We start from the raw sequence: 14195 nt of genomic DNA on the forward strand, positions 1-14195 counted from the left end.
GCTCCCCCGATGTTCATTAGTGGTGTGGGTGCAATAACTGCGTGCGGATCAGTTGTAACACAAAGCCAAACTAATTACGTTTATGGCCCTGCAACGTATTGAGAGTCTGGTGGGAGCGCTGTGGACATCAGTTGGCGGGGAGGTCATAAAACGATTAAGAGTGCTGAAGAGAAACTCCCCTTTAAACCAAATGAAGTCGAGGCAATCGTCTGGGATTGATTGGCGTTGCCTGGCAGCTCGGCTGTCCACGAGGACAGGCTGGTGGAACACCGATAGAGGTGGTGGGGGGGGGGTGTACAGCACCCACACACTGCTTATTTCATATCGTATTTGAAAATTGCTCACGGGTTTATTACAGTCCTAATATTTTTCACTGGAGAGTTTTCCTGGGAATGTCGGCTCATCTGCCTGAACACGGGGACGGTAGAGGAGGAGGAAACCCCCTGAAGGAATCCAGATAATAGTAGCATTAAAATGTTGGAGTAAAATACAAGAGGCAATATTATGCCCCAGCATCAATTGAATGAACTCCTCTTTTCCCACAGTGGTATAAATGAGAGCAATAAAGCTTGGCGCGGAGCGGCTGGGCGAGCACACATCAGTCATCCTGATGGAATTAGACCGCGCTACCCACAATCCTCCGCTGCTCCCCAAACTATGGTAAAAAAAAAAAAGAACAAGAGGGCCCCCATCGCTAAGAGGAGATATTGACTTTACGCATGCGGCTTAACAGGGGACGGCTATAAGAAAACAGTCCGAGCTGAAGCTGGGTAATTGGACAAATGAATCGAGAGAGCCCGGAAATTGTGGGATGGAATGAACTTGTGGCAAATTCAACTATGCTGCAGTGGGGGTGTGAGATGAGGAGGTGAGCCTGAGGCCGACGGTCCAAGTCTCAAATAGAGCGGAAGCGATTAACATATGATTTCCCAGCAAGTTCAATTAGGACGGACACGTTAAAGTCTGTTTGATTGAAGCGTTTTCCTGCCATGTAAATAGCGACATAAGAATATCAGCTGTTCGTAGCGCTGTGCTGGCAGAGGCTGGAAGTGGAGCAGTTGTAGGTGAATTAAGAGAAAGGACACTGGCTCCTTGAGGTTTGCAGCACATCACTCAGATGAAGCAACAAAATGTAATATATGCAAAAAGGAGGTAATTTAATTTCAAAGACAAATCCTCCTGTTTTCCATATGGGTGACCGGTGTGGGCAGGGCACGAGTCTCATATCGTCCCATTACAAGTGTTCTATTAAAAAGAACAGCAGATTTAACGAGAGGGTTCTTCAGACATAGGCGACATCCTTAAAATACAATTTAGTTTTTTAAATGAAGTCCACACTAGCGTTGTAGCTCCACAACAGTAATATCCCTGTCCATGCTAACGGGCCTGTGGACGAAGCTTTAGAGTGTTCCTGGAAAAACCAGGAAAACAAGATCAACTAAAAACATGGGAAGGAAAATGTATTACCTCATAACATTAGATTTTTCTTTAATTAATATTAATCTTCCTGGATCCTGACTCTTAAAAAAGGGTCTAGTAAATATTTGCGCGTTTCTATTTATCAGGTAACAAATGTTGAAAGGCTCCCACGAGGAAGCCGGAAGAATTTTAAACGCGTATATTATCTAATACTGAGTTTTCATGGGAAAATAAAACTGGCAACAATAGCAAACATGCTACGGTTGATGTAAACAAACATAATGCTGCAGTATTGTCGAGCTCTTGAACCGAGAACACGCTCGGTAGTTTGGAGACAAAGGGGGACGTGACCTGAACTCTTCTTTCCCACACTGTCCCACTTTTAGCTCTACAATGCTGCCTGGAATGTGCGCCAGTGCGTCGATCCCATTAAAACACACGACTCTGGTGAATGCTGCCAAATCAGATTCAAAACAAATCTATGCATTTTTATTGAGTTCATCAGCTAGAAAAAGGAAAAGGCCAGAGCACAAGAGGATTTGGTTCGCTGGCTCTCACTTTATCACAGGAACTAATTCTTCCGATGCACACTGGGCAAAGCTACAGTGGGGAATGATGGTGCAGACACCAGCAGTAACAAGAGTTCATACAGAAATATACAAAAAACACAAGTGTGTGTAAAACGACCTTGAGCAGAAATGATTCATGTTGTTCGATATAAAGAATGTAATTTAAAAACACACCCGAATGTCTAGTTTCCAACAACACACATTCACTGTGCTGTGTATCACCACAGCATGGTAATATGTAGTGTGTCATAATGTGTTTGTGTTATAAAACCTCGTGATCGAACATGTGTGAAATAAACAGAAATGTGTGTTGTCTCAAAGCAGACACAGGGATATGGTGGTGATTCATCCTTTTGTGTTACACAATAAAATAATTAACACATTATACAGAGATGGTAAAAAGTCGTAAAACGTCATAGTCAAGATTTAAACATTTCTACAGGTTCATTTAATTTGTTTCTCATAAAGATGTAAAACCAAGTACACTTGAGGTGCAGTGCAATGAAGCTGGGACTAAAATAAATACTAAAAAGATCACAAGCGATTTCATCACCTTAAAAAAACGTTGAAGGCATTCAGATTTTGTTCGCTTATTATTTCCCCACTCTGCTTCAGGACGTTAATTAACCCTGATCTCATCCACTGAAGCTCTGATTAAAATAAATGTCTGGTAAAATGTAAATATTCCGACATTTAAACTGTTAAAAAAGGCACCGTTAAAACACAGGATTTAAAAAAAGAGAGAGAAACGACGTGAAGACAAGAGTCCATGTGATGGTGGGCGGGTCCATGAGGATGACGGACACACACATAAAGGGGGTGGTGGATGAGTACAGTGGGTGGTGACAGGTGGGTGGGGTTAGTGACGGTCGGATCAGGACGTGCAGAAACTCCTGCATGCAGGTGGATGAACATTTGAGTGGGGGGGGGGTGTTAGCGGTAGCATTAATGGTCGTCCTGATGAGAGGACAGGGTCGATGTTATCATCAGTCTTGTTCATGGTTGCTAGTAGTGGGGTTAGTGATGGTTAGCACCATTCTCCAGGTTGTCCTCGGGCTAGTGTTTGAAGTCAAGTCTGCAGACCAGGTCGTCTCTGGACATTAAGAGTTTACAGGCCCTCCTCTCCGGCCAGCAGCGGATTTGAGGCTCCAATCATTTCAGACACTCACCCACTGCTGCTCGAAGCTGTAGGTCCTCCTGCGGTCGTCGGGGTCGTCCGGGACGCCCTGGGCCTGCTGGAACTCCTGCCTCAGCCTCTGTATCCGGTCGTGGTTGCTGGGGGCTAGCCGGCTACTGCGGAGACAAAAGAGAGGAGGGAGGGGGGGGGGCAGATGAGTGTGAGTGGTCCATTGTGATCAAATGACCTGGTTCCATCAGCGCGGGTGGAAATGGCCCGCAGGACCAAGTTCTTTAAAGACCAACGGGCTTTGTCCATGAATTGATCAAATGCAGCGGCAGAGCAACCCAGATACGTTCAACCCAGATAAAAGGTAAAACTGTGATAAGTGAGGGCAGAGCGGAGAGTGGGCTCACAGCGAAGCCAACAGCAATATGAATCAAACTAATGCGCCTCTGATGTATTATTCACAACAATGAACAAAGACGAGCGGTGAACGGTGAGCAGCACCACAACCCCACCCTCCTCCTCCTGCCGGCCCCGTATCATTTAACCACCGCAGTGCTATTGTCTGTTGCAGCCCCGCGGTGCTCACATCAAACAACAGTGGTTTCAGTGCAACTTTCTCATGTAGCACTGAACAAATCTGATGAAGCTGCTTATTCGACAACTGTGACTGCAGATGTTGTGCAGTCTGAGTGATAGACATACACTTTGGATATCTGAGCTGTAAACTAAGTTGTATGACTGGTATTATTATTACTACATCACTGAAGAAAGAACTTTACTTAATAGGCTCCTGTTTAGTATTTTAACTTTACTTCATGTTTGTCATTCCTGATTATTGAATAATGTTCCTGTTGTGAAAAGAGGATTCACAGTGTTTCCCACAGAAACAGGTCAATCTGTGACGTCACTCTCACACGCAACAGATAAGTTATCACATAAGAGAAAGAGAAACTGCATCAATGCAACAACTGCAGCTGAAACTTTGATGTCTGACTGTCCGCGTGGACGGTAAAAACGTTTTGGACCTCGGTGTGATTATGTCAAAGCTTATGTCGAGCAAACCAACGGAGAATAACGCTGCACACACATCCAGTTAGAGATGTTTCATGTTATTATGAAACTCTGGTGGGAAACATCAGAATATGGCAGGCCGCCACAGTCTGATAATTTATGGGAAACACTGACATTACAGCATGTAAACAAGACTTAGAAGAGATGAATATAAATATCGTCTCTCTGACTGATTCCAACTCTTCAGTCGTATATAATATTTATTGTTTACTGACGTTTTATTGAAACTTAACACTTAACAGAACATGGGAATGGAAATGACTTGGTTTCCAGAGAGAAAGTTTTAACCACACGAAATACATCAAATGTTTTCGTCGCTGTCAACCATCTGGTTTTTTTTAGATTTATTAGTTTTATTAAGTTTTATTTGACTTGCATATTTCTTATGCAGCTCAGAGATGTTTCTGCTTTGTGGGCCCAAAAGAAATACACATTTAGATGAGAAGGCAGGTTAGTGTTAATTATTATATGGCCTCCTATAGAGGGAAGTTATTAACACATTTTGAATAGCAGTGTCAGGGTTGGTGAAAGAAGGAGCAGCGGGGGAACGTTGACTTTTCAACTTTCTCACTTTGCCAGGAAATTCCTGTGGACTGTCTTATCTCAAAAACGTAAAAAGGTCAAACCTGCAACTGTTTCCAGCCTGAACAATCCCTTGGGTTCTTTTTTTTTAAGCCTACAGGAAAACGTTCTTACATTTGTTGAGGGATACGATTAAAAAGCAGACAAGAAAAACTGATAATTCCCATCTGCTGGGTTATAACAGTAAAAACAGACCTAAAACAATTGATTCTTATGAAATCAAAGAATGACGATCAAAGGCAAAATTACAAAAATAACTGAGTGAATTAATTTCATCCATCGATAAACAGCCAGACAGTGAGTTCATAATGTTATAACCTCAAAACACAGCAGCACCAGCAGCTATCAACTCCAGACACACACAATGGAAAAGCCAGAGCCAGTCAGCCTCATTAGAGACCAGGAACCTGTCATATGTGATTCTGATAATCTCCGTGATATGTAACACAGCCACTTGGCCTCCTCAGAACACAGCTGACCCGATACGTGGAACATGTGTGACCCTGAGGCTGTGGGTCAAGGCCTCAATGCCAGGCTGAGGATGGAGGCTCATATCTGTGAGGGAAGAGGACGTCTGTGAAAGAGGAAGAAAAGAGGAGGATCTTAAACTGTAGCTACCTTGATTGGTCAGGACCTTCAGATTGTTTCTGTTTCGTCTGAACCAAAATACCAGTTGGAAAGAAAGAAACGGGCCAAAATTTTGTCCCACCAAAAGACGTGGTCTCAGTCTGGATCAAACTGAACCATTCTTTGGTTCATTTGCGACGTGAAAACTGACTTTGTTGATGACAGGACGTACATATGTGATACAAAATTCTCTAGCACGCCCCCTAAATTAAAATGTGAAACCAAAACTAACCAGATCAGATGGAAACAATGGAACAAACACACAAAACCTGGATTAGATAATTAGATTTGAAAAAAATCCTAGTTTTTCATGATCAATCAGTTGCAATGTGAAGAAACACAGAAATTCAGTCAGTGTTTAAGATCAATGCTCGTCAGACAAACTAGACCCTATAATCAGAAGTCTATCATCATTAAGGTAAACCAATAGACCCAGAATCCTGCCCGAGAGACAAAAGAGAAGAGGAACTCAAAAGATTTTCAATGACCCCTCTGGTTTTTACAAAACAAAAAACCAGAGAAAGAGCAACACTTCACTACAACAGTAGAGGCACAGGAGCCCGGGGGACGGGGGGGAAAACAGCGGGCTGAGATTTAGTCTGAGATGAGCTTCATCCTCTGGACAGGCTCACTCAATATCTGGCACTGCTGTATGAGGCTGAAAGGTCACTGTGTGGTTTTGTTGAGTGGAGTGTCTCTGGGACTCAATAACAGGAGGACTGTGGCTCGCTGACTGGGCTGCCAGAAAAGCTGTTTACGCTGAGATGCACCATGTCTGTCATGGTCGGGGTGTGTCGCCTGAAAAGCTGTCTGTCTTGGCATTGAGCTTGGGAATGAGTGAGCCTTGAGAAGATGTAACGTCTGAATTGTGAGCAAACGTTGGATAAAGAACTTCACTGATTCACTACGCGGAGAAAACCTACCCTTGGCTAAAATGGAAACAATAAAGATGGGAATAGTTTTATAATTACGTCAGCGAAGGAGGTTATTTTCATCTGCTTGTTATTCAGCAGGATTACGTGAAACTTCTGAACAGATTACCACAAAACTTGGTGGAAGGATGTGGTACAGGCCAGGAAACAAACCATAAAAGTAAACCATGAAAATAAAACAAATCAGGCAGGTTTCAGAGATTTGTTAGTTTGTCATTTCCTGCAGAAACAAATAAAAATCCAGATTTGGTGAATTCATGTTCTCTCTGAGCGCCCTTTCAAAGTCTCCTATTGCCATGATCTAGATTTGAGCAAATCAAAAAGTGTGCTACTATGACTGACCGGACTGATGACCACAACTATACATTCAAAACCTGGGCTGTAGGGATTATCCTTCAAGCCTGGAAAGGAAGGTTCTTTGACAGACATTGTGTTCAGACTTCATTCTCAGAACCACAAAGCTACAACATGATCTGAAGCCGCATGGTAAATCACAGGGATTTCAAACCGCCTAAACACTGGGAGCAAGATCGAAGCAATTACGTACAGCGATTGGAAAACTGGGCTTCATTCTTGAGTCGAAGAGGAACTGGTCCAAATTGGCCACAACACCGGACTAATAGGATTTATCAGATCTGTGCTGTCACTTCGAAACTGCGTCGGATCTCAGGCCAGCAGACAGAGGGGAAGGCCTCTGAAGGGTGATATACAGTAAGTGACAGAGGCAGCTGATGGACAGAGCTCTAATCCTGTGGATTGTAAATGAATGGCTTCTTTCACACAGGCTGCTCTTCCCATGCCTATAGGAACATCACACCAACTGTGGGCTTACACCATTCACTCTTTGAGAGGCAACTTTCAGTGGACCAATGTGCCCTTGAAATCAATGCATAGCTGAGGGCGACCACACAGTTTTAGGCAGTAAAAGAAACAGCTGGAGACGAGCCCACCGGCCACCAGCTGGCCCACAGTCACCATCTGAGCATGTTCGGCGCAGCGCAGACGCCTACAAAGTGGAGGGATTCAAGAGGACCTTGTGTCTGTTTTGTGAAGAGGGCCCTTGTGGCGAGTGGTTACAAGTAGGGCGACCTTGAGGATACAAGAGCAACATTGTTGTTTCAGACTTCAGAGTCTCGGATGAAAGCATCACCCGGAGCTACAGGCAGCACAGTGCACGAGACTGTCGACAAAACCAGCAGAGACATTTCAGCCTTTCTTAAATCTCATCAGAGTCGATTTCATCTCTTCAAATTACAGGATATCGTCTAATGCTAATGCACATTAGTGGTTGTTGATTCATACAAAATCACACCTCGCTTCTAATAATACATGCATTGTACTCTGCTATATCCCAGCTACTTCATTTGCCAATATTAATAATCCACTTTTTAATTAAAAGGCGGCGTCTTAATCAAACATTAATTAAACACGGGTAGTTGCAGGATCCCCGTCTCTGTTGTACTGACTCGCTCGCCAACCCATTAAATAAACATTTACCGATGCACAGATAACGCAGAGTAAGAAAATAAGAGAATGTCGTGGATACGGGTCACCCCTGAACGCAACAGCTGTGGCGGTTAGTTTCTGTAATCTTATCAGATGAGGGGGAACCAGGGCCTACATCCTCTGACAGAGACAGAGCAGCTGGTGGAGCCGCACTCCACGGTGAAAAATGAACTGAGATGCTGAGGATGATAATCCAGGTCCATTGATCGAAGGCTCATAGACGGCTCGGAGGAATGATGCCCTCGCTAACTGGTGCTAGCTGCTAATGCCCCATCTGTGAGCTGCTGTGTGAGAGAGTTCCTGTAATCTGAGATCATAAGGCTTCTTCAAACAATCAGGAATAGATGCTGTTGATACATGTAAATGAATTCTCTCTTGTGAAACAAGCCTTTTTACAAGCACATGCTCGGACTAGTTCAGAAAAATCTCGTTAATGATTCATTTGTCTTTCCTCTTAATAATAAACATCCATACTGGTAGTAATATTCATGACATCCAGCACAAAAGGGTTCGTTAGTACGTGGTACAAACTTGAAGTGCCAACATAAAACCAAACAATGAACCGAGTAGAGCAGAACTTCATGTGAAGAAGAATTAGTTAGTTAGTTCAGCTGTTTTCAGACATGAACTCTTTCAAATTGGGTTTGTACACGTGTTTGTCTTTCACATACGAAGAACTCAGTAGGAGATTTTTCAGTCAAACTTATTTACAACAGGATCTGGTGTCTAATGGCCCATTAAGGCTCGACACCGACGTCTAGCACAAAAGAAAAACACTAAAAGCCAAATGCTGCTGGTTTATATTCAAAACCCAGATCTCCACTTCATATTTGTGCAGAAGTAATTTAAAACATACTGAAACTGTATGTATGTGAACTTTATGTTGATTTGCTCATTAGACTTTCTCTTGACACCCAAAGGTTAGAAAAGGAGCAGCTCGGAGCCTGAGTGGTGTTTGTTGATGCGGTGCAGAGATTAGAGAAGCCAAGAAGCCGCCGAGTGTTGTGTCTGAGGTCATTTAAGATCAGGCTCATTAACCCGATCTTGCTTTTACTCTGGATTACATGGGCTTAACGCTGAGACACTGATAGAACCCAATTGATCTGCAGAAACCTGGCAATTGGATGGCGGTCAATACAATATGCCGAGCCAAGCTTAGTGGCCGAGTGCGTATTTGTGTGCCTGTTCATCAGAGAGAGAAATGAGGGGTTTAAATTGAGTCGGTGAAATGCTGCTGTAGGAGGAGCAGCAGTCACTGAGCAGAGGGATGGAGGTGGATTTCAATACGCATCATAAAATGACATTAGTCATAATCCAAGATAATGTGTGATGAGTCATTGTTTTTCAAAGAGTGAAACAAAAGTTGACTTCTATCATCACTGTGAAGAAAGGTTCATATGAAAATAATATAATAAATAATGACTTCACACTTTAGTTTCCGTCTTCAAATAGTTTTACTTTAAAATCATCTGGTTTTTTTTATGCACTGTCAATCATCCCTAAAGTAATAAACAGTACAGAGATCCCACACATCTGGAAAACCTGGACATTCAGAGAGTACTTTTCCTGTCACGGGAACAACCTGCAAATCGATTAAAATGACAAAAACCCTGGAAATGTTTTTATTGTATTTTAGCCCCTTAAACAGACTGCCTCTGTAAGTGTCAGTGTGTATTTAGTTTAAAATGTAGCTCACTAGAAGCTGCAGTATGACAGGTATGGCCTCTCCTGTAACTCTAAGGGCCGCATGTAAAATCCCAGTCCAATATAAGCTTTGGCAACGACTCACACACCAACCTTATAGTGTTATTTCCTTAGTGGAGCAGTTGTCTAGAGGTTAAATGTGTCAAAACTGAGCCTATCGTTAAATTATATGATGATTATTGAGAAACTGCTTTCCTCAAATATCAGGAAAAACTCCAGCAAGTCCTGGAAACGTCCTGAAAAATGATTTCTTAAAGAATGGGAACCATGACAGTACAGTTAACTGCTCATTTGTTTTCCTCAATCTAACTGAGCCACATCTCCACAAATGATTACTTCTGTGCATCACATGAACCCGTGCACCGATCCCGTCCTGCGACTTACAGTAGCATTCATTCTGAGCCCCTGCAATCCCACAGGGTGTCAACACTTGTGCAAAGCAGACCGTAAACACTGGAGTCCACCGACGGAACAGATTGAATTTAATTGGTTTTCAGTTTTATGGGGTATCTCTATTTTTCCAGGGGCACTGCTGGTCAGAAAAGTCGGAGAGAGTAATATAATATTTGACTGATATAAATGCACACGCACACACATGCATTTAAAGCAAGATGGGTAACTGGTCTTCGATTTCAAGCTATGGCGCCACTGGAGGCAATAATATGGTGGCACAGGGCAAAATGCCTTCTTTTAATTCATGGGCCAATTTCATGCTTGCACACATCAGCATATCGATGCCGGACTGCTCGGTTACAAGCAAATAAATTGAAACTGCGTTCCTGATATCTGTAATCTTGCCCTAGTTTTAACGAAGGTGGGGAGCTTGTTGTCCTATGTGGGCCATTTTAAGTTTCATTACTCAAATCCCCACCGGATCGTGTGGTGGAGCCACATTTGAATACGTCACCGTAATGTCTGCAGAGGCATTTCACATGTGGTTTAGCAGCAGCTCCGATGCCGTCTTTAATACATATGGAACGCACGTTTCACAACAGGCTTTCAATATGTTGTTTATAATGTGTTCTGAGATTGAACCTCACATCAGGATTAAAGTGAGGGGAGATTGTGTTGGATCTAATCTCACGGGTGTTTTCAGTGGAGAAATCAGACACTGTAAAACAACAATACTTTCTTTTACACAGACAATTGATAAAAATTCATTATTGTGAATAAAATGTCTGACATTGCTGGTATGTTCTCGGGTGAAACACTATCTTCTCCAAGTCGTACAATAATATAGCAATAAATCCTCGATGGTTGGACAAATATTATCTGTGTGATAATCCCAGCTACACTGACCGTGGGCTCCTGACATCCAGTAGTGAACGACATTGTGGTTTTCTTGTCCTTGAAGATTAAACATTTGCAAAATCTCTTTAGGCTCAGTTCTGGTTTCAATCAAGCGTAACAACAACCATTTCATTTTAAAATCTTTAGCAGGATTACACAAAAACAACTGGACACTATTTCCACAAAACCTGGATGATGTGGTCAGGGAAGGACCGATTCAATCATGATCCAGATCCTTTCTTAAAAATTGCCAGATCTTTTCCTTCTCTCACCCATTCAGTTTCAGTTCCTTCCTCCTTCCTAACATTGAAATGCTAAATAAGGAACTGGACATCAGATCTTATCCACATTAACACTGGCTCCAATCGAACAGCCCATCACAGTTGTACAGCTTTGATTTAGCGGTGTCAGAACGGTGGCTGATCTCATCCATCACTGACACAAGATGATCTCTGTGTACGGCGCCACAATAAAGGCAAAGTGGACGAAGACGTCGTGGTTGATGAACAAATGTGCAAATCCTCATATACACCTGTTTATTCCTGTCCTCCTCAAATGACCAACAAATACACAACAGGTTCTTCCTCTCTCTTTAATCATCTCACGCACGCACACCCAGTCTTGCTCTATCTCTATCACACCTTGCACCGCTGCTCTCCTCCGTCACACCGACTGGAGGGTTAGCAGGAGACGGCATCCATCACATCGCACCATTCACTCAGTCACCGGACTGATCTCTGCTGTCAGATAAGGTGCTTACTGTAATGTATCTGAGCTTCACAATGCCGTCATCGTCTCACCAATCATAACCACTAGTCGTCGGCTGCTTGTCTTCGTGATGCACGGCCGACCACCGAGATTCAGCACTTTGACACTTTCTCCTGAAATTATCTGGAGGGGATGTTTGTGAGAACGCAAATATACCGAGACAGTGCTGCGGACATTGTAAAAAAAAAGTTCTAAGTGAGCAACGTTTCTAACATGTGACTGATGCAAAACTGAACAAAACAAAAATAATACGAATATCTCAGGATAAAAAAAGAGGAGCCAGAACCGTAGATGTCGACTTGCAAAGTACGGAGACTTCCAGATCCAATTGTTTGGGCTTTTTCTAGAATTCATGTCTGAAAACAGCTCCAGTGACCTGGAGAAACTGTAACCAGGCAACATGTTTCAGCTAAAGGGTCTTCTGAGTTTATGGCTTCACCACAGCCAGCATCACGCTGTAATTATTCCTCTCTGAGTCAATGTGGCCGTGAAGTAGGCTCTCCTGGTCCATTAACTTGTAGTGGTGCTTTAACAACTGTGCTGAGAAGTGAAAACTAGTTTCAACCTGCCTGCTCCCCCACGAGAGCTGTGTTTTCCTACAGGTTCTGCAAATTACTGGAAGAGTTTGAGGACGCAACGTGCGAGATGAAAATGTGAGGGGAAGAGGAGCGGATTTTCACACCAGCGGGGTGAGCACGCCGTCTTATCGGCGGTGGATTAGGGAGGCATTAAGGAGTCAAACTTTCTTTTTTACATTTTTATGAGGTCTCAGCTAAACTAAACATTGATAACAGGGCCTGACTTTTTCTTTCTCATGAATAAAGTTCAGTCTGAATCAGAAAGTGGTGAAGTTGGCAGAGCATCACAGACCATCTTTGCTTTAACAGTGAGGGATGGAATAGAAATGTTTCAAGTTTAGATATGGTTTGATGCAGGAGACCCTAGTGTTCAGTTTAAAATCTGTCAAAACTTACATAATGATCCAAGTTAAGGCTAATTTATGCTCAGCGTTAGATACGTATGGAGACGGACAGAGCCCTCTGACCGTAGTCTACATGACCTGATTTAAAATGCAGTAAACCAAAACAGATCCAAACTAGAGGAGCGATCGAAGAGGACAAACTCCCAATCCCAGATCCAACGTCTTGATCTGAGTTCTGTCTTGGCCCGTACATCACCCTTCCATCAAGTTTCAAGAAAATTGGTTTGTGTGTAATTCTGCTAAAAAAAACAAAAAGCAACAAAAACACAACCTCCTCTGTCGACGTAGTGACAACAGAACATGATCCGAAACCCAGAGGCAACACGATCCATCCTCTCCAATCCAGTCATTGACTTTGCATTGACGAGTGCTGCAGTGCAGAGGGAACTGGACATTTCAGTTTGCGATGACACCAAGAAAAATAACCTTGATGACTGTGAAGCCAAACAATATAACTTATCTTTGTTTACATCAAAAAATGTATTAAACAATGCAGCCGGCTAGCTGCCACAATGATCTGTATATCAGAAACCGGACGGCCTGTGTGAGTGTGACGTTATTTGCGGCAGCCAGAGAAAAAGGCTCCGTCTCTTCTCCGGCAGCAGAATGCATCAGCCTTTAAAGGCAGCGGGAGGAAATGAGGGAAAAGACAGAGAAAGACACAGCGAGATAGTGAGATGATTTGCACTGCGGCTGAGGCGACGGTAACTGCGGGGAAATAAGTAGAGCGAGTCTAAATTAGAATTCCAATACCAGATTTAGTGAGAAAGGTAAAGGTTTGACTGATGAATATCTGCAACGCCGGCTGACAATTTTGGCCGGGCAACGGTCTGGGGAGGATGGAGAGGGGGACAAAATGAAGGGGAGGGGAGGAGACAGTGACATTGAGAGAGAGGAAAAGGAAATCGAATTGGAGTGTCCTAATTTCTGGGGCAGGTATCATGGTGCAGCTCTCTCCTTCTCCCTGTCACGGTGCCTGGGGGGTGACGGATAGACATCTCACTTGTAATGGTTTCCATTTTCACAGAGCTGTGTAATATCGGGCGATGGAAGCATCAGCAGCATCGGATAAATCATAATCTAAGTCAAATTAGGATCCATTATCATCAGGAGGCAGGGGGCCCTCTTCCCTCTGTTTTGGGGCAGCATCGGAGGAAAATGAGACGAGAGGCTTCTCGTGACATCAATTTCCAGAGAAACATTGAGCGTCTGATGCACGATCGCTGTAGTAATGCATGTCCTGGGTGCTGCAGACCACTCAGACAGAGGCCGGGGTTCGGCTAAACCATGATCGTAACGTGAGACCGTTCTAATGTAATCTAATATTCATCGACAGCACTACTTTCTAAAAAATGTGAGCTCCTGACATTTTCGGACATGAACTCCTGATGACATCCGGATAATTGGATATGGACATTATCCGGAGTTTGGCTTTTTCAAATGAAGAACGCAGCAGGAGACCGTAACTCTTAAAACATCCTAACTCGTTGTCTTCATCAGCAACTTCTTCATATTTGGATGCTGAGATATTTGTGTTGTTTTTACTTTGCGTCCGTCGCGTGTTCCTCTCGCAGTGAATCCTCCCGTGGGCTCACTTGAACGTTCTGTGGACATTTTAC

The 14195-nt window shown here is 43.3% G+C and overlaps 1 protein-coding gene across 16 annotated transcripts in view; it reads right to left on the reverse strand.

The window, feature by feature from the left end:
* Window positions 1-14195, reverse strand: part of pard3ab (par-3 family cell polarity regulator alpha, b) — a 187419-nt gene that overhangs the window by 10089 nt on the left and 163135 nt on the right. For 12 of the 16 annotated variants that reach the window (XR_011238733.1, XM_069511045.1, XM_069511046.1 and 9 more), the window contains one exon: window positions 3158-3281. Coding sequence is in view for 13 of the 16 variants with exons in the window: in XM_069511045.1 (XP_069367146.1) it covers window positions 3158-3281 (124 nt within the window). In the remaining 3 variants the exon portion in view is untranslated. Of the gene's footprint in view, window positions 1-1867; window positions 3282-14195 lie in introns of those variants that run through there. The other 4 variants (XR_011238735.1, XR_011238734.1, XM_069511050.1 and 1 more) reach the window with 2 other exon arrangements.

This window comes from Paralichthys olivaceus, chromosome 16, assembly GCF_024713975.1.
Source record: "Paralichthys olivaceus isolate ysfri-2021 chromosome 16, ASM2471397v2, whole genome shotgun sequence".
NCBI lineage: Eukaryota > Metazoa > Chordata > Actinopteri > Pleuronectiformes > Paralichthyidae > Paralichthys > Paralichthys olivaceus.